This window comes from Aethalodelphis obliquidens, unplaced genomic scaffold (assembly GCF_003676395.1).
Source record: "Aethalodelphis obliquidens isolate GAN/ISIS:26980383/991018 unplaced genomic scaffold, ASM367639v1 scaffold13, whole genome shotgun sequence".
Classification (NCBI taxonomy): Eukaryota; Metazoa; Chordata; class Mammalia; order Artiodactyla; family Delphinidae; genus Aethalodelphis; species Aethalodelphis obliquidens.
Window position 1 is genome coordinate 15,682,778 of NW_020837957.1, and position 24,920 is coordinate 15,707,697.

At 34.8% G+C, this 24,920-nt stretch overlaps 1 protein-coding gene and 1 non-coding gene across 3 annotated transcripts in view; one reads left to right on the plus strand and one right to left on the minus strand.

Moving 5' to 3' along the window:
* ADGRL4 (adhesion G protein-coupled receptor L4) overlaps window positions 1–24,920 on the minus strand; it is a 121,943-nt gene that overhangs the window by 40,780 nt on the left and 56,243 nt on the right. The window contains exons 3-8 of one of the 2 annotated variants that reach the window (XM_027114154.1): window positions 16,492–16,644; window positions 6,663–6,809; window positions 6,126–6,196; window positions 5,001–5,180; window positions 4,711–4,894; window positions 3,160–3,276 (exon numbers count right to left, since the gene is read on the minus strand). In XM_027114154.1, coding sequence (XP_026969955.1) covers window positions 3,160–3,276; window positions 4,711–4,894; window positions 5,001–5,180; window positions 6,126–6,196; window positions 6,663–6,809; window positions 16,492–16,644 — 852 coding nt within the window. The remainder of the gene's footprint in view (window positions 1–3,159; window positions 3,277–4,710; window positions 4,895–5,000; window positions 5,181–6,125; window positions 6,197–6,662; window positions 6,810–16,491; window positions 16,645–24,920) is intronic. The other variant, XM_027114155.1, reaches the window with a different exon arrangement.
* Window positions 5,913–6,020, plus strand: LOC113624618 (U6 spliceosomal RNA). Its single transcript, XR_003434407.1, has one exon. It is a non-coding gene; the product is annotated as a U6 spliceosomal RNA (small nuclear RNA).

Here is a 24,920-nt window from a genome sequence, read left to right on the forward strand (position 1 = left end):
ATAGGGAATTTATTGCCTTTCGAGGCAGCCATTTATCTGAACCCCTGACACTCCCCAAATGCAGCACATCAGCACATAACCAGATACTAGAAATGTTACCTGATCAGTATAGACTATCACATGCCTATTTTTCCCTTAGCCTGGACACTACACCTATTTTAACGGATCTCAAATTGCCTTGGTTTTTGAGATCATTATCAGCAGCTCATTATCACTGATATTAAGTGTGTGTGAACAACTCAACATGGACAACTATTATCTTTTAAAATTCCTGTTGTCACTTAGGTCACATTCCTTCTCTGTTGTACAGAATTACGGACAGTAAGTTGAGGAATTTATATTCAGAATTTACTCTTGGAGTTAGAAGTTCTGGTTTTAGTCATTTCTCCTACTTGTGTGTCCCTGGGTAAACTTGAGTTTTCTCATGTATAACATGATGGCAGTGATATTCCCTCCGGCTATTTACTAGGATAAGGTGGAGACCAAATGAAATTATACGAGAGAGTCTTCTATAAAATTTAAGATGCTATATTAATATGATTATTGTTATATTTATTAACTAGAAATGTTATATGTTTGCTTTAGATACTTGGACAAATTAGGAAGAACTCTATCATATTCATTTTCCCTCAAATTTGTGACACCAGCAAATAATTTGAAAAGCATAAATTAATCAAAATCATTAATACAAATGTTGATAATGTCATCAAAAACAAAGGTCTGTGATATAATGCTGGAACCATCCACATCACAATATCACACTAATAGCTAATATTCTTTGGATATGGTTATGTGAGCTAGAAGTTGCAAAAATGTGTCACTATTCACGTTTTCTATCTTAGTATAAAAAGGCACCCCAAGATACTGCTAAGAGCCTTGCTGAAATTCAGATACATTACATATTTTCCTAAACTGCCAGCCCAGAAAACTTATATCAAAAAAATAATGTTAGTATAACATGGTTGGGCTAGTGAAATTGTGATGGCTCCAGATGACAACTAGCCCAGCATTTGCTATGGACAGACCAGGGATGGAAGCAGAACCTGGAAACCTCTTAGGGGAACTTGACCTAGTCCAGCTAATGAACCAGTTCATGCAACAGCAACTTCTCAGAGGTTGTAGTAGTGGGTGGTCCAAAATCAAATGAAGCACCAAAGAGATAACATGGATTTAAAAATCTATCACTTGATACTTTCTAAAGGAAAATATTTATTTAACATCAATTTTTGACTTTGGGTAAAAGGAGCCTCATGCCACGTAGAATGGTCCAAAATCCCTTTTTAATCTTTTTCTGAATATTGATCCAGTATTTGTTCATTCTTTTTAAATCATTTGGAACCTATTTTAATTCCCATGATTTCTCACTAATTCTAGGCCTGATCTAGCTTTTAACTCTCATATCAGATCTGTACCTATTTTCAGTAAACTAGGGGTTCATTCACTAATGATAGGCACTAAGATTCAGTATATAAAAAAGATTAAAAATCCATCTGTGCCACCCTTATTTTCCTCCTAATGATACTATGCAGCTTTTAACTAATGAATGTTTTTATTAAGGAAGTTTGTCAATAAATGAATAATCACATGTAGACATCATTGAGTGAGTTTGATCAGTTTCTTACACTTGTCCTTATTTTGAAGATTCAACCTTGAGGAAAATAAATTTTCTCCCTCTGCTTTCTGGAGAGCTGATATTACTGTCCCTTTCAAATGTCAGCGTTTGCATGCGTGATTATGAAATGTAACAAAACTACCATACACTAAGACACGATCTCTTCGAGATATTAATTCCATGACAATTTCATCATCTGTCACTATGATAAGTATTTTCAATGTCTTTATTCTCAACTTCCAAATACTACTCAAATTGTCTTTGAAAATACAACAGTTTAACACATTCTTTGGATTTGCTCCTAAATATTACGTGTGTGCTTGGTTAATTAGAATATGATGTAATGGGGTAAGAGCCATGGGTTCAATGGCAGTATGGCTTAGTTATTTTTGTTTTTCATGGCCATCTGTTTCTTACTTTTGAATAAATAATGACAAGAAAAAATGGAAAGGAGAATATCAATGGATTAGAAAAAAATTCCCACATTAGCGCTGTAAAAATTTTTTTTAAAAGACGGTATTCTGAGAGGGAATGTTCAACAAGCTTTTTAACAATAAAGACAACATATTTTTTAATGAAGTGATGTCTGTAAAAGTGACATATGTGTGTTATTGTATATATTTTCCGTTTGTACGTATGACCACCCACAATGCTTTGTGGAAATATTATAATTCATGTTTTATAGTTAATATATTTGACCTATATGTGAACAGCACCAATTCTATTATCAGCAGAGATTTTTTTTTCTAAGTGCATTGCACTACGAGAGCAGATAAATGGTTAAATTAAAATAGCAGCTGCTAGTTTGCCTGTGGTTAGGCGACAAGGGAAAGCTGGTCAGGGCTGATTTCTTTGTTACCTCCTTCTCTTCAAGTCTTAGTTCTGTATTATCTGTTGATGTACATAGAGACAAACCCGTTAGCTTCTTGTGCCTTAGTTCCATTATCCATAAAATGAGGCCATTAGGTTAGATAACCGTAAAGTCACTTGCTAGTACTAGCATTCTCTGGTCCCATTTCTTAAGAAATCCTGCCTTTAGTTTAGCTGAAGAGTTTAGTGTACAAAAACTAAGAAATGAGTGGAAGAGAAATCCATGCTTAAACAATAACTTTTTACCTTTTTGAACACTACCTCTATTCATCTTCCTCATACAATCCCAAATTCAGTCTTACAAGGAGGAATATGAAGGATTACTGAAGACGAAATATTAGAAGAACTCTATGAAAATTATAGCATCTGACTGCTGCAAAATGAGGAATAAAATCACAGTTCCTTTGTATATTTCCACTGGGATCTTAACATTATTAGACAGTTACAGAGTTGGAGGATCGAGGACAAGAAGGATCTAGGTATCATCAGCTAAAATTCTACCCAGGTATTTTTATCATAATGAAAATCTCAAATATAAATACGGAAATTCTGTGTATAAACATAAAATATTTTTCTGTAGAAAACCACACAAGTTATATGCACATATGATACAATCAAATGTATGGTATTTATTGCAAAACATTGAAATATTGTATATAAGATTGTCAAAGTCCTACCATTTGAATGATACGCAGCTTTTCTATTTGGAAATATCTTTATATTATCTCCGTCCATATTCATATGGGGATGAATATGCTTCATGTGATATGAATCAAAAAAGAAAACTTTGAGAGCTGAAACAAAATCATGAAAATAATAAATTCTCTGAAATTAGTTTAATCAATGTATTTATTTAGTTAGAGACAATTTCATCCATCATTGTTATATTTCAACTTCTTAATTACGGCAGGTAGAATGAACATATTCTGAACATGATGTTTGGACATTATAATTTGTATTTAAAAATCTGATTCAAGTTTATTTGTTTGATTTCACTATAGCATTCATGGCTTAATTCTAACTTTATTGAATAAAATAAAAGAAAATATGTATGTACACAAAGAAGCTATAAATCATAATTACTAAAGCAGACAAGCAATTACAATGTATTAGAGGATGATATCTACAATATAATTTATTATATACAGAGTGATTGACTTAAATTCTTGAGTAATAATTTCCTTACCTGGTGCATTTTCACCTTTTTCATGCAGGAACATCATAGAAATTTAGGCTCCTATATATGGTCACAATGCTTGCTACCTTAATTTTGAGTAACTGGTAAATCTCGATGAGTTAATGATTTTTGTATATCTATAGGTGCACAGCAGGATAACAACCAGAAATATAATAGGGGTGTATATGCAATGATTACTGCAGAAAGTGTACTTTGTTTCCTCAGAACAACTTACAGGCAGCCTCAATTTGATCCAGATTCTTAATGTGTTAAGTATGAGATTTCATAAAGCAGGAAACATTCCAATTTGCTATGCTAATTACTTTATATTATCGAAAGGCAAAGGATTCCTAATGAGAAATTTAAATATACTACATTCAGGACAAAGATATACGCCCAAAGGATTTCAACGTTAAAAATAAACATCTTCAACGTTCAACATTAGAAAAACAGGGAATGGTTACATAAAATATGATTTATCCATAGACTATTGCAGAGACACTAAAAATTATGCTCATGGTATGGTTTTAGAAGTCAGGATGGTATAATCTTTATGGGGCAGGGAGTGGCTGCCGGGGGGATGAGGGGTCTTCTGGGGTGCTGTTTATACAGACATGTTCACTTTGTGAAAATTTGTCAAGTTATATTCATTTGACATGTGCACTTTTCTGTCTGTTATACTTCAAAAAAAATTAAACTTAAAAAAATGAAATATACGACATCCAGAAAATCTGTCTGTACTATGATCGGTCAAGACAGATCCTACCAAGTCATGAGATGACAAGGGAGTAATGGTCTCTGAGCATTTAAATGCTAAACAGTTCAGAGATAGAAAAAGGTGGAGGCTATAAGTAGGTGGCAAATCTTAGGCACTCATCCTTTTTATTCACACTTCATTCATAACTACTCTTGTGATATGCATCACCATTCATGTCTACATTGATAAAACAACTGCCAGTTTAATTAGCAATATTTTAAAGACTTTTCTTCTCTTTTGAGAGTGGCTTGTTTGGAAAACTCAATTGCTTTGAAATTGACCTTGGTTTCTTACCTATATCACTTGAATTAGTATCAAACTGAGTGGTCTTTTGAAAGTTCTGAGATAGCCTTAAGGTAGCTTGCTCCACAGCATGTATCAGTTTTGTAAGATGAGTTCTTCTATGGTTTGTAGACAACTTGTCCCAAACTATAAATGTATCCTTTTGAACAAAATTATTCACAGTTTTTACAAATTCCTGTTGAAAAAAAGTGTATCTTTTAAAAATGTTGGACTTTTACATTAATCACAAATGTAAGGAAAATTTTAAGCCTCAATTATGAGTTAAAGCTCAATATACTTACAGTAAGAGTTGAATTAGAAAGGGTGTCCTTGGCCGAATTCGTGCTATTCATATAACCCAGTAATGGGGATGATTCAGCTAATATTTCTATATATGTAATTATATCCGTCGGTGAAAGATCTTTCACAGAATTTCTATAGACTTCTTGTAGCAAAGCCACAGGTTCTTCTATGTGCCTAATCTGAACAAAAATGAGCCCAGAGAAAGGAAACCAGTTTAAAGCACTACTAGATCTTTTCAAGAATAAATGTTGCATGATAAATATGGTCTGAGTTTTTTTTTCTCTTATACATTAATAAGTTATCAGATTACACCTAAACCATAATACAAAGCAGTGAAACCTGAAATTATTTACAAAGGATTAGCAAATAGCTTAAAAGGCATAGAATTTACTTCAGAAAGGCAATACATGTTTGAATTTATCATTTTAAAGTTAATTAAAATAAATTATAACTAATTTGAATTAGATTTTAATTAACCAGAGAAATTTTTTTACATGATAAAATGGCAATTTGCTTTTACCTCATTGTTAATGAGTCATGTGAGACTCACACTTCTAATCTCAGGACAGTAATTTTATGAATGTCCTACTTTGTTTACTCTTTAAAATAGTATTTATTTTGGTGTACAAAATCTAGTTGCATTCAGCTATGTCTCCTTAGAATTTGAAAATGGCCTGGGGTCAAAGTGTGTTTTTACTATTTTATCCATCCAATTTCTTTACATGTTGAAAATAACTTTCCAGTCTACCGAATAGTGAAAAAGTAACTTAAATTAAATATGTAAGTCTTCTTCAGTACTTTGGGGATTTTCAAATTAATCCTATCAAGTACTTAGATCTCTATATGTAAACAGTTTCAACTCTACATGAAGACCAACTGCTTGTTACTCTTTTTAAAAAAGTGACTTTGGAGTGCTCACTTCGGCAGCACATATACTAAAAATTGGAACGATACAGAGAAGATTAGCATGGCCCCTGCGCAAGGATGACACGCAAATTCGTGAAGTGTTCCATATTTTATAAAAAAATAAAAGAAAAAAAATAAAAGAAGTGACTTTGGAAAGAATTAAACTGAAACCAAAATGTCAAAATAGAACGTATTTTTAATTCAATACCTTTACTCACTTTTGTTAAAGTTTTATTAATATTCGCCGCAATACAGATATTATCTAAATGGCAGTCTGGATTCACAATTTCTGTAGAAAAAAAGATTATATATTAAGTCTTAAAAAATATTTTTCCTAAGATAATATTGATTCCAGTGATTTTGCTCACTTATTTAGACATTAAAAACATTCCTATCGTTTGAGTTTCATTTTTATTTTATTCATGAAAATTCATTTATTTAAATTTTTTTCATTATTCATTATTTTAAAATTTTATTCATAATAAAAATTCATTTATTTTTATTCATTAAAATGCAATATTTTATGGAAAATAGAATATTGTAGTTACCCTAAGGAAACAGGGTATGGTAATTACATAAAACATGTGGTCTACATCTTCCATTAAATAAAACTGTAACTTTTCTTATTCCATTTTATAGATAAAGGAATACTAGCACATTTCTTGGAAGATGTAGCTCTTTGATACTTCACAACCATGTAGTACATATTTTATATGGTGCTTTGATAATACATAAAATATAATAATATAATTTACCTTGGCAATAAGTGCCATCATTAGGTGTGAACTGTGAGTTTCCTGTGGATGTATAACCTTCCTTGCAGGAGCAGTAATATCCACCAACCACATTTTCACACATTGCATGATCTCCACAGGCAAATGATTCATTGCATTCATCTATATCTGGGAATATTTGAAAAATTAAAATTTTAATTTAGTGCTCATATAGTTGCTACCTTGTTGATAATAGTATTACATACAGTTAGTGATTTCATATCGAGTTTTACAAGATAGCAAGAAAAATTCCATCATTTGGAAAATGACAGAGCAAACATAGCTGCATATATATATATATATATATATTTATTTTTTTGTTTTTTTTGTGGTACGCAGGCCTCTCACTGTTGTGACCTTCCCGTTGCGGAGCACAGGCTCCGGACACGCAGGCTCAGCGGTCATGGCTCACGGGCCCAGCCGCTCCCCGGCATGTGGTATCTTCCCAGACCGGGGCACGAACCCGTGTCCCCTGCATCAGCAGGCGGACTCTCAACCACTGCGCCACCAGGGAAGCCCTGCATATATATTTTTAACTTTGATTTGGTCAATCCATTTTGACAATATATTGAAAATGTTATTCATAGACCAACGCTTGAATTGTTTTCTAAATAGCTTGATTCATCAACAAAGTCATTAGAGTAATTTCAATCATTGATGATGTAATATTTATTCCTAATTAAAGATCTAATTTTAAAAATACATTTAGAATTCTTTGTTTTCTAGTATTAAATTAAACTAATTGTAACAACTCAGTTTAGAGTAATCTGCAGGGCAAAAAGGAGTAGCCCATTTTCTTTCCAAAGCCTCATTTTTCCATATAAGTAAACCTAAAAATTAAGATGTAGCAGAATGTATGATTCAACTCCCTTAAAATTTTACCAGAACTTATTACTTTTGTTCAGGTTATATTTTACTATGATTCTTAATACATGGTCGTCAAAGGTAAAGTAACAAACTGTACAGAATTAAGTCTTAGATTTTCAGTAGCTATATATCAAAGCTACAATAAAAATGGTAAGTTATAAACTCACATAATTTGTATTCTTAATTTAAAATTTTACATACTATAATGAATAGTGAAATATGTCTTAAGTTATAAATACAGAATAAATACTCTGCCAGTAGGCAGAGGCATTCCAATAGGGAATGATTCCAAGGAACTGAAGAGTCCAGATCATTACCTTAAACTAATGTAAAGATTTTTGTGCTCCTAGCCTAGCCCTGACATCTTAGAGCTTCTCTATGTTAGATTAATGCATTAATCTGTAATCTTGCATATACAATTTGATTTTTTAAAGACTCATAGAGTGGCACAATCCTGTTTGCCATAATAAGGGGGAGTAATCAAAGTCCAATTAAAATGTCATCTAGCAAGCTATCTGAAATGTAGCTGATCCTCATTTCTCATTTTAAAAATGCAATAATGGCACAAAAAAAAAAACACTAAACCTCACACCACCAGAAACTGGAACTGACAGCAAGTCTCCTGCCAGTTCTTGAAGAAATTTCCATTAGCTAAGAAGGTGAAGGTACTGGACTTAGAAAGACTATTAACTCCCTGAAAAAGAGGTAGAAAACCCCTTGTTCTTCTGCCAAGTCTTCATAGTCATGATCTGTACTGCCTAGAAGTCCAAGTTCTCTACTTTTAAATAAACAAATGCTGCCCTAGCACCCTCACCCTCTTCCTTGAATTTCTATATATATGTGTTCATAAACTGCCACTCCACACCAAAAAAGGACAGAAATAAAGGAGGAGGTGATAGCAGGTTGGCTCTTGGGATCTGGAGAATCATTAGCAAAATCATTCCAGGTTGGGCTGAAGTAAAGAAGTCAGGTGGGAGGGCAGACTAGAATTATTATTTTTCATGAGATCAATGAAGTGAGAAAAAAATATGAGAAAGCAAAAGACTAGTCTTTTGTGGAGCAGCGTTGAAGAAGTCATTTGTGCAGTACCCAAATGTGGATGATACCCCAGTGAAGGTGTGAAGAGATCCATGAAGTATCATAAATAGAAAAACTTATTTCATGGGAAAGAAAGCTGTGTTCTCTGAATACACCCACTTCATATTTTCGGATACCTTCTATGGCTAACTGAAAATGAAGCGTTGATTTCTCCCAATTTCAAAAGCACAACTTTTCTTGGGAACTTTGTCCTAAGCCCAATCTCTCAGCAACATACTGATCTTAGCTTTACAAACTCCATTTGCATCCTCCCTCGTGCACTTTGGACACAGATGTACACAGTCTTGGTGTTCTTGATGGTTTCAGCTTTCCCCTGTGCATCCTCCATACCCTGAGGTCATTATGTTGGGGTCTCTCCTCTGGTTCCAGCCCTCCCAGCACCCGCTCAGCTGTCTCCTATCCCAGCACATCAGCTTTGGACCAACTAGGGTATTTCAGCTTCTGAATTCACCAAGTGACAGAATGTTAATCTGTAAAAATAATGAGGTCATACTCTGGGAAATAAACATTTGAGATTAAGATTATGCAAATTTTTATATTCTGACTCCAAATATTCTAAAAGAATATCAATCACCCTACCAAAATAATGTTTTTCAAACCTCAATCATCCTTAATGAAAGACATGTTTTCTAAATTGTTTATATTTTCCTTGTTTACATTATTGTTTCTCTAACTTTTTACTAAAATGTAGACATGAGGTTTGCTGAATTTGATATCCTTCTCAATTTTGGCCTCAGTATTAGAACTTACTGAGTTTAACCTAGTAACAGGTACAGTGTGTGTGACCACCACAACTGGCTGTGTGTCAGGGTAGTCAAAGAGCTTCCACTATCCTTAGCATATCACTCTATGCCTCCTTGCTACCTAGTAATATAAAGAGATTCATAAAATACTGAAAGAGTATCCCAGGCCCAAAAGGGATGAAACTGGCTTAGCCAAAATGAATGTGACCACCATTTTACATTGAGATCCATACTAACATCTCTTGCAATTTCTTGTAGGGCCTAATTAAATCTAATAAAACCACTATGTATCCTCCTTCCTACAGGCAAAGGCCCTGTAGAAGACCTTAATTCAAATCTTGATTCTAACACTCATTAGCTCTGTGACCTTGGGTAGTATTATAAAAATACTCTTAACTCAGAAGAGTTCTTTTTCATAACCAATGAGGAAATGTATGTAAAGGTGTTTGGAGGGATGCCTAAGATATAGTAGGTACCTGATATTGTAATTGGGAATCAGGTCCAGTGATTCTACTCATATTGTGTGTTTTCTTAATAGCAGGAGCCCTGTGAGTATGTAGATTTGGAGAAAACACATTGATAATGAGTGTCTCATTAAATTGCCATGTTTTGGTACTCCTAGAGCTGTAAAAGAGAAAAAGAACCCCTTCCCCCACTTTCATGAAAGCTAAATTGCTGCTGTATAATTATTTCAGTCAGGCTACAATTGACAAACTATATTTAATAACTGATCCACTTTTTCCACTACCAACCTAACACTCAACACTAATAACTCGATTTCGCTAAATATAAGTACATCATAACACACATTTCCTTGTTTTGCATGTCAAAAAATTCATTAGCTACTTTTTCATTAATAAGGTTATGCTTGTTTTTCATGTCTACAATGAGCCAACACAGCAGTATTTTATCATAATCTTCTTTCAAAACATGATCATATGATTGTTTTGATTTTTATAATTTTTATAATTTTCACCAATAACTGAATTTTCTAATGTTGTTTAACTGATACACTGAAAAGAAAAGATACAATGTAGTGGAAGCAATTTGCAAAAACAAAATTGAATGTTAATATTATTCAAAGCCAGAAAAAAAATCTGTATTTATCAGGGTACCTAAGGCAATAGGACATAAAAAATTACAAGTAATGAACACTGCTCTTAAGCACACAGAAAACGTGAAGAAGTTCTTGGGTTCTACTCATTTGGTTTTGGGAGAGTCACTTTACCACTGGATGCCTCAGTTTCCCTACTTGTGAAATGTGAGTCTAGAACAAGGTCTCTTGGGAGCTGGGCACCAGACGTTCTGTTTTACTCTGATTCCAAGGAGAAGGAAAATAGGCAGGATGCTAAACCTCACTCAAAGCCTTCTGCAATGAAATTACCTCATCCATGGAAAATAGTATTTGAATATAGACTAAAGATATAGAATTTTGCTAGGGTCATTTCTTGCCCTGTACTGGAGTTTTTCATTATGTTTTGTTCATATTTTCTGTTTCTTCCTCGTTCAGTCTTGGAAGCTTATACCTTTCTAAGAATTTGTCCATTTCTTCCACGTTGTCCATTTTGTTGTCATAGAGTTGCTTGTAGTAGTCTCTTAGGATGCTATGTATTTCTGTGGTGTCTGTTGTGACTTTTTTTTCATTTCTAATTTTATTGAGTCCTCTCCCTCTTTTTACTGATGAGTCTGGCTAATGGTTTATCAATTTTGTTTATCTTCTCAAAGAACGAGCTTTTAGTTTTATTGATCTTTGCTATTGTTTTCTTTGTTTCTATTTCATTTATTTCTGTTCTGATCATTATGATTTCTTTCCTTCTGCTAACTTTGGGTTTTTGTTTTCTTCTTTCTCTAGTTCCTTTAGGTGTAAGGTTAGATTGTTTACTTGAGATTTTTCTTGTATCTTGAGGTAGGCTTAGTTATAAACTTCCCTCTTAGAACTGCTTTTGCTGCATCCCATAGGTTTTGGATCATCGTGTTTTCATTGTCATTTGTCTCTAGGTATTTTTTGATTTCCTTTTTGATTTCTTCAGTGATCTCTTGGTTATTTAGTAACGTATTGTTTAGCCTCCACGTGTTTGTGTTTTTCACATTTTTTTCCCTGTAATTGATTTCTAATCTCATAATGTTGTGGTCAGAAAAGATGCTTGATATGATTTCAATTTTCTTAAATTTACTGAGGCTTGATTTGTGACCCAAGATGTGATCTATCCTGGAGAATGTTCTGCGCGCACTTGAGAAGAAAGTGTAATCTGCTGTTTTTTGGATGGAATGTTCTATAAATATCAATTAAATCTACCTGGTCTATTGTGTCACTTAAAGCTTTGTTTCCTTATTTATTTTCATTTTGGATGATCTGTCCATTGGTGTAAGTGAGGTGTTAAAGTCCCCCACTATTATTGTGTTACTGTCGATTTCCTCTTTTAGAGCTGTTAGCACTTGCCTTATGTATTGAGGTGCTCCTATGTTGGGTGCATATATATTTATAATTGTTATATCTTCTTCTTGGATTGATCCCTTGATCATTATGTAGTGTCCTTCCTTGTCTCTTGTAACATTCTTTATTTTAAGTCTATTTTATCTGATATGAGTATAGCTACTCCAGCTTTCTTTTGATTTCCATTTGCACGGAATATCTTTTTCCATCCCCTCACTTTCAGTCTGTATGTGTCCCTAGGTCTGAAGTGGGTCTCTTGTAGACAGCATATATATGGGTCTTGTTTCTGTATCCATTCAGCAAGCCTGTGTCTTTTGATTGGAGCATTTAATCTATTCATGTTTAAGGTAATTATCGACATGTATGTTCCTATGACCATTTTCTTAATTGTTTTGCGTTTGTTTTTGTCGGTCCTTTTCTTCTCTTGTGTTTCCCACTTAGAGAATTTCGCTTAGCATTTGTTGTAGAGCTGGTTTGGTGGTGCTGAATTCTCTTAGTTTTTGCTGTCTGTAAAGCTTTGATTTCTCCATCGAATCTGAATGAGTTCTTTTCAGGGTAGAGTAATCTTGGTTGTAGGTTCTTCCTTTTCATCACTTTAAGTATATCATGCCACTCCCTTCTGGCTTGTAGAGTTTCTGCTGAGAAATCAGCTGTTAACCTTATGGGAGTTCCCTTGTATGTTATTTGTCATTTTTTCCCTTGCTGCTTTCAATAATTTTTCTTTGCTTTTCATTTTTGCCAATTTGATTACTATGTGTCTCGGTGTGTTTCTCCTTGGGTTTATCCTGTATGGGACTTGCTGCGCTTCCTGGACTTGTGTGGCCATTTCCTTTCTCATGTTAGGGAAGTTTTCAACTATAATCTCATCAAATATTTTCTCTGGTCCTTTCTCTCTCTCTTCTCCTTCTGGGACCTCTATAATGAGAATGTTGCTGCATTTAACGTTGTCCTAGAGGTCTCTTAGGCTGTCTTCATTTCTTTTCATTCTTTTTCCTTTATTCTGTTCCACAGCAGTGAATTCCACCATTCTGTCTTCCAAGTCACTTATCCGTTCTTCTGCCTCAGTTATTCTGCTATTGATTCCTCCTAGTGTAGTTTTCATTTCAGTTATTGTATTGTTTATCTCTGTTTGTTTGTTCTTTAATTCTTCTATGTCTTTGTTAAACATTTCTTGCATCTTCTCGATATTTGCCTCCATTCTTTTTCTAAGGTCCTGGATCATCTTCACTATCATTCTGAATTCTTTTTCTGGACGGTTGCCTATCTTCACTTCATTTAGTTGTTTTTCTGGGGTTTTATCATGTTCCTTCAACTGGTATATAGCCCTCTGCCTTTTCATCTTGTCTATCTTTCTGTGAATGTGGTTTTTGTTCCACAGGCTGCAGGATTGTAGTTCTTCTTGCTTCTTCTGTCTGCCCTCTGCTGGATGAGGCTATGTAAGAGGCTTGATAGGAGGGACTGGTGGTGGGTAGAGCTGACTGTTTCTCTGGTGGGCAGAGCTCAGTAAAACTTTAATCCACTTGACTGTTGATGGGTGGGGCTGGGTTCCCTCCCTGTTGGTTGTTTGGCCTAAGGCAACCCAACACTGGAGCCTACCTGGGCTCTTGTTGGGGTTAATGACAGACTCTGGGAGGGCTCACGCCAAGGAGTACTTCCCAGAACTTCTGCTGCCAGTGTCCTTGTCCCCACGGTGAGCCACAGCCACATTCTGCTTCTGCAGAAGACTCTCCAAAACTAGCAGGTAGGCCTGGTTCAGTCTCTCCTGGGGTCACTGCTCCTTCCCCTGGGTCCCGATGCACACACTACTTTGTGTGTGCCCTCCAAGAGTGGAGTCTCTGTTTCCCCCAGTCCTGTCAAAGTCCTGCAATCAATTCCCACTAGGCTTCAAAGTCTGATTCTCTAGGAATTCCTCCTCCCATTGCCAGACCTCCGGGTTGGGAAGCCTGGCGTGGGGCTCAGAACCTTCATTCCAGTGGGTGGACTTCTGTGGTATGAGTGTTCGCCAGTCTGTGAGACACCCACCCACCAGTTATGGGATTTGATTTTACTGTGATTGCGCCCCTCCTACCACCTCATTGTGGCTTCTCCTTTGTGTTTGGATGTGGGGTATCTTTTTTGGTGAGTTCCAGTGTCTTCCTGTCGATGATTGTCCAGCAGCTAGTTGTGATTCTGGTGTTCTCGCAAGAGGGAGTGAGAGCACATCCTTCTACTCCGCCATCTTGGTTCCTCCTCATTATGTTTTTATAGAGGTTCTTAATGACTATAATTACCAGACATGTCAAATTTAAGGATCAGCTAAACTTTCAAATCAGAAACAATATACTACAAGGTGATACACTAATGTAAAAAGGAAATAGAATTATGGTTCTCTGTTCAAATTCCCCGAGGATTATCACAGTGCACAAGGAAAATTACTAAAGTACTGGGGAAAAAAAAGGAAAAGAAATAGCTGTTCTGCTTCTTAAAAAAGTTTAATCTTTAAGGAAAACAAAACTGGTGAGAAATAACAATTTTCCAGAGAATGACTTTTTTCACCAAATAATCCATCAAACAAAACAGGTGGAAATTGAAGGACTCAATATTGGGTATTGGGTTTTAATCTAAGTTATTGTTTACTGATTACTTAAAATAGCTAAAAGGGGAATTAGCAAAAATGCAGGGCCCTTTCACAGTATCTCAATAATAATTGAGTACTGGGAGAAAGAGTCTTATATTACAAATATATTACAACCCCATAAAATGTTGGCTTTCAATTATCTTTGTGTGTGTGTTTTCTCTGTATCTGTGATTAATTTTTTTCTAAACAGGAATTCTTTACTTTCAAGGAATACAGAGAGGGAAATATATATCCCTTTGTGAACTGAGGCATATTAAAAGTAAACATTATCAGATGAAAAGACAGATGTCTTCTAGAGACAAGAGGGAATGGAGAGCACAGTTAAATTTGTATTAAATTCCAGTGATTAAGATGTCATAAGTTGCATTTCTTCATTAACTAGAACTTTTCTAATAAAGCTTATACAGGTACATATTTCGAACTTATCTACTATAGATAAAATAGGCACACATTATATAACATTCTAAAACTAGAGACAAGAGTTTAGGTTTGAGAAGAACAAAGAGTGGGGTACTAGGTTTTCTGGGAAAATTCTAATTTCTTGCATATATTGTAATGTTATAATCCAATAAACAATTTTGCTGCAAACAATAAAGACAAAATTATAATTCAACAGAAATAGCATTATTTTCTCATATTTTAAATCATTTATGCCCTTGCAAAGTTGATCCACTGCATTTGCATGATCCAGATTCATGTGAGATTTAAATGGCCACCCATTTAAGACTCCTGTGGAAATACCAATGGCTTTCTAGATACAAGACTGTGATTCTAATCTTCCCTTTACCCTAAATGTGTGAATCTGGAATAGCTCTTCACTTCCCTTGGCTATAATATGAGAATAAAATCTACCTGGTTTATGTAGCAGAGAAAATGCTATGAACCATAAGTACACAAGACAGGATAATTTCTTTGATACAGACATTTCACTGATAAATTCTCTTTGAACATTATCTCCTGACTATCATGTGTGTTAATGATAACATTGCCAGATTTCTCCTTAACTCACTGATGAGAACCTCACTAGAAGCTCATCAAAGGCTTTAGGGTGATCTATATTGATTTAGACATCTCTCATTCATCTAACTATGGAAAGTAGAAGCAGCACCTTACTCCTGCCCATGTTGCATGTACAGTCCTGAGTTCAAGTCTCATATCTACCCCTGGTTATGTAATTAACTCTCAGGGCCTTGGTTCATCTGTTAATTTTGTAGATTATTATCAATCATAATTATACTAGCTGTTGGTAAACTGGACAGTTTCTTAGAAACCATGATTAAGATGATTCATAATTTATTTTCAAAGTTAAAGTCTTTGGCTCCAGAGAATTTGTCTCTGAAATTTCTATGCAATTATTTTTTTCTCAGACTATAGGATCTGATAAATCAAGTGTGTGACCAAAATACAACAGAAGGACATTAAAAAAAAATCTAGATACTCTCTTCAGACTCACAATATTTCACTTAGGGATTGAATTGAAATTAATAACCCTCCAGAAGACATTTTAGTGAATCTGAGATGATTTTCTAAATAGGACTATAGTGTTTAGAAAAACAGAATGCAGATTTTATGTGTGACAAACTTTCAGCAGGCAGCAGTAAAAGCACTAGGACAATTTTTTCACAAGTAATGCTTTCCTGAGCACCTTCTAGAAAAATGTAGGGCCCATCTCAGAGTTCATATTTATATAAGCATCAATATCTGGTGATACCAATGATAATTTTCTAGAGTTAATATATTACTTTAAAGTGTAAACATTTATTGTGTTGTTTGCCACCATGCTAGATTTCATAACTTCATGATTTATTTATTTATTTTTTGGTAAACTGGTTGATATTCTCAAAAAAAAATATTTTTCTTATACCCTTGGATAAATATACCGTAGTAACTGACACCATACTGGAGAATTAAGGGAATTAATGAAGTTTTTGATAGTATTAACAATGGGGTACAATCAAGGACTGACAGAACTTGGTTTGAATATTATTTAATCTCTGGAGGTATAAGCAATAAGAGATAGGTACAAATTTTAAGTTATATAGTTGAATTTACCTATGCAGATGGTTCCATCATTAGTAATAAACTTGTCTTGCTTACTGCTGGATCTGAAACCAGGTGCACACATACAGTAGTAACTTCCTTCTGTGTTCGTGCAGTTAGCATTTTCACCACAGGACTGCGTTAAATTTCCACACTCATTATCATCTGTGGACATATCAATTTAAAACATTATTTTTATATAATTGAGATGAATTCCTAGTTTCCATCAGTTTTTGGGAATTTTGCCTGTTAAATAGTTTTAGGTATGTGATGTTTATTTATAAGAGAAGTTAATAATAAGAATCCACATTCCAGGTACTTCCTTGGTGGTCCAGTGGTTAAGAATCCACCTTCCAATGCAGGGGACGTGGGTTTGATACCTGGTTGGGGAACTAAACTCCCACATGCCGCGGGGCAACTAAGCCCACATACTCTAGAGCCTGTGTGCCACAACTAGAGAGAAGCCTGCATGCTGCAATGAAGAGCCAATGTGCTGCAACTGAGACCTGACACAGCCAAATAAATAAATAAATAAATTAATTAATTAAAAAAAAAGAATCCACATTCCATACTTGGTTATTCTTGTTTAAATGTGAAACCTTTGCAGTTGCAAAGCAAAATAGAATCTCTTACTTCAAAAACACTAAACATAGCTATTGAATCTATATTGGATTATTTTTCAAATTTTTACACATAATTCAATTATTATGTCAATGAATATCTTATTTGTGAAATTATAATACTTTTTATAATCAGTCAAAAGCATACCATAAGTTAAAAATGAAAAATCAGAGATTACACATTGATATACTCTAATCATGTGCCATTTATTTTTGTCACTTACTCCCCAGAAGAATTTTGTGTTACTAGGTTTGCATCCCTTCATTTATTCATTATCATATGTATTGTACTGTATATGGAAGAGTACACAAATACAAAAATAATTACATGATGATCCATGGTCCTTACCTTTATACTCTTATACTGTAATTTATCAGAAAAGATATATATATATAGGTTCATAAACCATTTTTAAAAATCAGATCTATATTATCTGTCAAATAAATGAAATAGAAAACAAGTGTTTCTCAGAAGTGATTATGAGGGGCTGGAGGAGACATTAGATCCTCCTGTGGGCTGAACTGTGTCTCCCAAAAAGATATACTCAAGTCCAAATCCCCAGTGTCTGTGAGTGTGAGCTTATTGGGAAATAGGACCTTTGCAGATATCATCAAGTTAAGATGAGGTCATTCTAAATTAGCAGGGCCCCAAGAGTGGTGTCCTTATACTATGTAGGAAATTCAGACATGGAGCCACAGAGAAGACGATGTGAAGACAGAGCCAGAAACTGAAGTGATGTAGCTACAAGCCAAGAAAAGCCAAGGACACCTAACAACCACTAGAAGCTAGAAAGGCATAAGCAAAGATTCTTTCCTAGACCCTTTGAAGGGAGCATGGACCTTCCAACCCCTGGATTTCAGACCTCTGGCCTCTAGAACTGTGAGAGAACAAATCTGCGTTGTTTCCAGCCACCAAGTTTGTGCTAGTTTCTTAGGGCAGCCCTAGGAAACTAACAGACCCGAAATGGCTAATTTTAGGTAAATAAGTATTTGTTAGACAGAGAGAAGGAAATCACTAAGAGGAAAGCAAAATTTTGGGCAAACATGCAAGTCTAAGGGTGATTGAGATGTTTCTGAAGATAGAGGGAACCCTAATCAGGGACACAGGGAGAAATCATAGGGGGATAGTGGTACGAGTTGAGTTTGGAAAATGTCTTGAATTTCTATTCTCCATTTTAATCAAACTAAGGTTAATTTATTTTAAAAGGATGATTTGTATAACATTTAATTTAAACACAGCTTACTGAACATGTATATTGATACCTACGGGTTGGAGATTTTCCTAAGTGTTATATAAATACTAATTCACTTAATCCTTACATAAGTTCTAGGAAGCAGGTACCATTATTATTCTCTTAACTGATGAGGACAATAAGCCATAGAGAGGAAATGTAACTTGTCAAGGTCAAACAGCCATTTAGTTACAGAGCCAATAGTTTGGTCCAAAGCTTGTTCTCCTAACTGTTGCATCCTGCTGCCTCTGTGAGAATCATTTTAAAAAGCAAATATATAAGGTAAGAATGTATCTAATGGATTATGGGTCTATTTTGAGAGAAGAAAAGATATTGAGGTAGAGATTTCAGAAGGAAAATAAAAACTATTTGTATTCTATCTCTAATGTAAAATTTATTTCCACTTAATCATTTTCAAACATTATAGATATAAGTATAGAAGTTAGTATATGACAGACAACTAGAGGTGAATTCCTCTCTCTCTGTTTTTTTTTTTAATGATTACTATGGACAGTCAGGTAAGATTTGCAAATCCTATCCTTTCAATATATTCAAACTATACATCTCTATTCCATAATTTTATTTTAATATTTATATGTTCTATCACTTTCACTTATTACATTAATTATAATAGGCCAACTGCTACAAATATATCCCAACATGTAGTGATTCAGCACAATAAAAGATTATTTGCTGCTTTAGTCAGAGGCCAAGGTTAGTGTTCAGGTCGATGGTGTGGCTTCTCCCACAATGGTTCAGGGACCCAGACTCTACTTTTGGCACAAGACTATTTCAATTGCTTGGAAAAACCAGTTCATGAGAAAACTGGTCAGTCCCCAAGAAGCAAGAACATTTTCTCCAATGTCTAGAGCAAAGCTAGGCCAAGCCTCTCACCTAATAGTTTTTCATGTTATGGCATCAGGTCTCTTTCCACTTTCCCACTGGCGCCTCTTTTGGGTTCAATCCCTTGCCCCTTTGAAAGTTCTAATTCCCAGCATGTGACCTGATTTATTCTTGGGTGAGTAGAAAGATAGAGCAGCAAGAGAAGAGTTTTGAGCTCCCCTTAGAGGCCAACTACTTGGAGACATGTAAGTGCAAAGGTTGAGCTCTCAAAAAGCTTGTTTAGGCCAGGCAGGAGGGTAACTTAAAGTCTGACTCCACCAAGTGTCAAACAATAGAAGGTGGTGTGGCTTATGATATAAGGAAGTACATACCTCACTTAGAGGATTTAAAATTTTTTAAATTTGAAAAGCATATTTAAAACTTTTTTTCACATTCAGCACTTGGTTAGGCATTTGTCACCCCTAAGTTAAAGTGTATAAATGTTGGAGGAGTTAAGGAAAATTGCTGAAAATATGATAATCAAGTAAGAGAAATTATGAATGGCCATTATATAAAATGTTGAAGAGTTAATATTTTATTAACATGTGTGTATTATTAATTTATCTATTCTGTATACAGAGATATGAGATATTATGCAACTCTATATGACTATATGCACATATATACTGAGAAAGCAAACATATAGGTCTATGTATGCATTCAAAATAAATTAGACTAGTTTATTAAAATTACCTGAGAGTATCTCACAAACTGACACACAAGAACCTAAATCAAGTTAAAGAAAAATATTTCACACACTTTGGGTTTGATTCAATCATTCAGTTACTCAAATATTTATGGAGTTTCCCAGTTCCCAAATGTGAGTATGTCTACACTGGGAAATAAGTAAAAATTAATCAAAAAGTCAGGATCTCTGCCCTGCTGTCAGAGTTCACATTCTAAAGCAAGTTAACATAGGAGCATGTAATTGAGTTCTTATTAAAATAAAAGTTTCCATTTTTATTTCAAAATTTGACTCCCTTCACTGCATACTGGGAGAAGTTTATATTAATTTTAAAAGAAATTGTGCTCTCAGATCAGTTATTGGTAATACAGAGAATGATGAAGATTGTATCCCTGTGGTCTATAACTGCAAAAATGATATGCAAAAATACTGAGGAAAAGAATTCACTAGGTCTGAGTTATTGGTCGAGTCTAAGAAAATGAGCCACTTTATATCACCTGATTGTGTTTCTAAAAACAAATTAATGTATTGATATGGTATTTGACTCCAATATATTTTTAAGTCTTGGGTAACACATTAACTGGAAGAAAAAAAAACAAAGATTGACACTGATTTTTGTGTTTCTCCTTACTACGTAGTTTTGAGCACTTGACCTCTTAGCTTCCTTATCAAGAATTTGGAAATTAAAACATTTTCTTATCTATCTCCTAATCTTCTGGACTGGATATACAATATAGGCGAATTCCCTAAATGGTCTGACTCCAATCTTGTTCCTTGAAATACCACTTATCTGAAAGTAACTGCCTCTCTCCCCCCAAGATAGTGGAGATAGGCAAAAAAATTATCTTTCTGAAGTAATATATAAATCTGAATTATTTAAATAGCTTTAAACTTCCCAGTGTCTAACTCCATAATAATTAAGTTTCAAGGAGAAAGTTTCTTTGAATGGGTACAATATAGGAAAATATATGTCTGCTTCTTTTGTGTTCTTATTTCCATTGTTTAAATCAATTTAGCAGTTATATTACCCACTCTCTGTGACTCTATATTTAATACTTCTTGTGGGATTATAAAATAAATATTTAGATTAGGATGTCACTTGAAAAATTCATTATAACACCATTAAAGAGAAGGTAAATTATTTAAAAATTATCAAAAAATGTTAATAAGGAGAAATATTCAGCATTCCTTCAGTAAAAATTCTTACAGGCTCAAGCCTAACACACCAGGTTGAGCACTACAGGAACAAAGGCATACACACAGCCTGTAACATAACAGGATCCATGGCTGCTGAAGAAGACAGACAAAAACCCAAATTATTAGGATGTGGTGTGTATAACAAATAAATGAGGTGTTTAGCGGTACACTAGTAACTCAGAGAAGAGAAGGTTTCCTCAGCAAGTTTTCAGGATAAAAGGGAGAAGGTTATTCGCACAGAAGGTTTAGAAGAGGAAGAGATGCTTGAGCCAGGCACTGAAGTATAAGAAGAATTCAGACAAACAAAAGGGGCCCCAATGATCCATTCAGACAAAGGAAAGAACTCACCCAAATGCCTGAAGCCTGCAGAAGCATCATACTTTAGAGGAGAACTATATTGTGGAACACCGGCCATGAAGGTAGAGGCTGTAGGGCCAGAATCTATGCAGACAGATATGGTCTAAACTGGGAAAACACTTGCTAAGAATTTCAGACTAAATTCAGTGGGTAAAGGATGGCCATCATCAGATTTTATGTAGTGGAGAAGTCTGATTGGACTTGAATTTCAAAACAATTTTTGAAATATAAGGAAAATTAGCTAAGATCCAGGTAGACCTGCTAAAACACTGTAAGACATGAAAAACTAACAAAACAGAGTCAAGGAGAAAGGGGGGAGGGTGGGCTAGATCAGAAATATTTTCATGTTAAAAGTCAGTGATCTGGGGAGATAAAGGAAAGTGGGTAGGATTCACCTAGATTAGGCATGAACTGAAAACTGTGTCATCTGGATAATGACTAACATGTGGATCTTTATATATATTTTTTTAAGGTTGTATTTTTTTTTCAAAGTTACATTTATTTATTTATTTTGGCCATGCTGCGCGGCATGTGGGGTCTTAGTTCCCCAACCAGGGATTGAACCCACACCCCCTGCACTGGAAGGCAAAGTCTTAACCACTGGACGACCAGGGAAGTCCCTGGGTCTTTACATTCTTATTTTTATTTTTGTGACTTTGAAATTTTTCATAATAAAATGATTTTAAAATATTAGTGCGGCTTGGAGACTAACTGGATATGAGTTAGTTGGAGAGGAAGTGAGGACTCCCAGGTTCTGACTTGGAGGGATTTGTTGGCTACATTGACTCACGAGGACAGAGAGAAGCAGAGGAGGAGCTTACTTTGGGGCTAAGAGAGTGAACTCACTTTTGAGCATGGAGAGACTGAGGTGTCTTTGGGACATTCAGATGGGAGTATCCACGGTTGGATAGTCAACCATGAAGCCATAACTTGTTTAAACACAAGGTGGAGCTCAAGACTCCCTTCTTTTCCAGAGGGTGAGTCAGAAGCAAGAGCCTGGCATTTACTAGGCTCCAGTGCAGGGAACAAGCCTGCTGTCTTCCTTTGCCCTTATCTCTAGGTGGACCCTTTCTCCTGACTCATCCTGCTTTGATCTCGGTAGTTTAAATGAACTTTGCCTCGGGCATTATACACTCTCTTGTTATTCCTTTTTCTTTTCTTTCTTCCTTTTTTTTTTGTTGTTGTTCTTTGTAGCTTCTACTTACTTGAGTTTGCCTCTTCCTACCAACTGAGTGATAAAGTCCAGAGGTTAAGATGTGAGGGTAGAGAGAAAGGACCAAGGAAGCCCCTTAACCTGTGTTTGGTCTCAGTGTTGACCAGAAAATTCCTTGGGGTTCCACTTGCTTCAGTCCAGCCTATTGGAAAACTACACAAGTCTTTAAAATAATACACAGAAGAATATACCAGAAATATCTTCTCTCAATATGTTTTTGGGCAGCTTGTTCCTATGGTTGATGGTTAGTTACTGATTTAGTTATTGGCTTATATTTAGTTATTGGCTTACATTAAAAACTAGATCAGCATGATTTATACCGAATAATCTGAAAGAAGAGAGGAAACATTTTTCAGGCATTCTGCTAGATGGCTCATTTTAGTTTATTTAATCATTACAATAACACAATAATTGATATTATCCCCATTCTATTTATTAGGAAATTAAAGCCCAGATGCATTACATCATGCTAGTTTAGAGAATCTGTTGGATGTGGTTTTTATATTTAAGAATGCCTGGCTCTAAAGACCAAGTTATATCTTTGTATTGTAGAGTGAAGGGTATTTTGTAAAGTGTGCTTCTAAACAAGGCATAAGTAGTGGGTATATAATTCTCCAAATTCCAGAGTGATATTGAGTACCCTAGTAATGACATGTTTTTGGCAACAAAGCATAGAATTATATTACTTCCTGTATAATAATGTAGAATTTTACTAGCTTTATAGGTCACTGGCATTCCAGAATCTGAATAAGATTTTAGTTTTTCTTCCATTTTTCAATCTATTGACCACAGATAGGGAAAAATAATTAAAAAAGAGAAAATATTCCCCTTTCTTTTTCTAGCACTTGAAATATTATTGGCTGGGCTCAAATTGATTATAACAACTTGAAAGCCAGAGAACTTTAACAGCAGCATCACTCTTATACACATTTTCCCTCTGGACATGATTGCCAGTATTGCTCCGTAAATTTGAACACTAAAATGACTATAACCATTGTGTGATTACTTGTGAAACAGGCCCTCTAAGTCAAAGATGGAGCAACTCACACGCTTTTTTTCCTATTTCTCCCCAAGGCAGTCTCCTGGGCTCATTTGTTTTCAGTAACACTGGTAATTCTCTTCTCATATCCAGCATTCTTTAATGAACTTAGAAGAATCATCCTTACGAGCCCCCTGAATTATGGACTTCCTATGGTTTATATTTTTCTGGGTAATATGAAGGTAAACACATAGTCATGGAGGTAAGGGGGAGAAAAAGGTCAGCAGAAGGGAAAGAAAAAAAGGAGAGCTGCAATGAAACCAGAATGGGTTCAGTCAGTCAAGAAAAGTAATGGAGTTATTGTTTCCACACTGGAACTGTCATTACCAACCGCTATACAAGACAAGGAAAGGTATCAAAGGAGACACTTGGAATTATATCTTTCTTCCCCTCTGGGAATTTCTTCTGCACCTGACTCTTCAAGTGCAGCCCAGAACATGAGTATGATACACACATAACCCACCCTTCCATATAAACATACTGACATATGCAGAACTATTAAGAAGACAGAGAAAAAAATAAATCCAGTGCTGAAGATATACTTCCTACGTTACCACTGTTGATTATAAAACACATAGTATAAAATGTATGTTTCCCATAACTGTAAAATTAATAAGTCCAATTTAGTAAAGGAAAAGTCAGACACATCAAATGCAAAATGTTAGAATTTACCATGGTAAAGAAAGTAGAATTACATAAGAATAAATTGTTCGTGCTGGGTATTTATTATTTGAAAAAAAAATTATTTAGTGGAAATGTGTGTTTTTTCCATTGTTTGAAGCAACAAGTATCACTTGAAAATTTTATGAAAGAAGTGTGCCTTTGACTATGGAACAGATTTTGCAAAGGCTATATAAGCCAGGAAAAAAAAAAAAAAACGTATAGGATGGTCTCTGTTGCTGCTTTTGCATTTACTTATTTGCCAAGGGAAATGTAGCACTTAAGAAAATATTCTCATTTTATACTACTGTCACTTTTTTAGTCCATTCTTGGTAGGAATTATTAACACACACATTTTAGAGCAAACAAGCAAAACCAAGTGTAAGCAGAGTAGGCAAACAGGAGAAAAATAAATCACTAGACACTGGAAACCACTTCTCTTGTTCGTTTGATACAAACGGTAGGATAAAAATCCTCATACATTTATTTCACATTATAAATTAACTATTTTAAAGTTTTTTCATTTCATTGTATCTATCAACTGTAACAGTAAAAA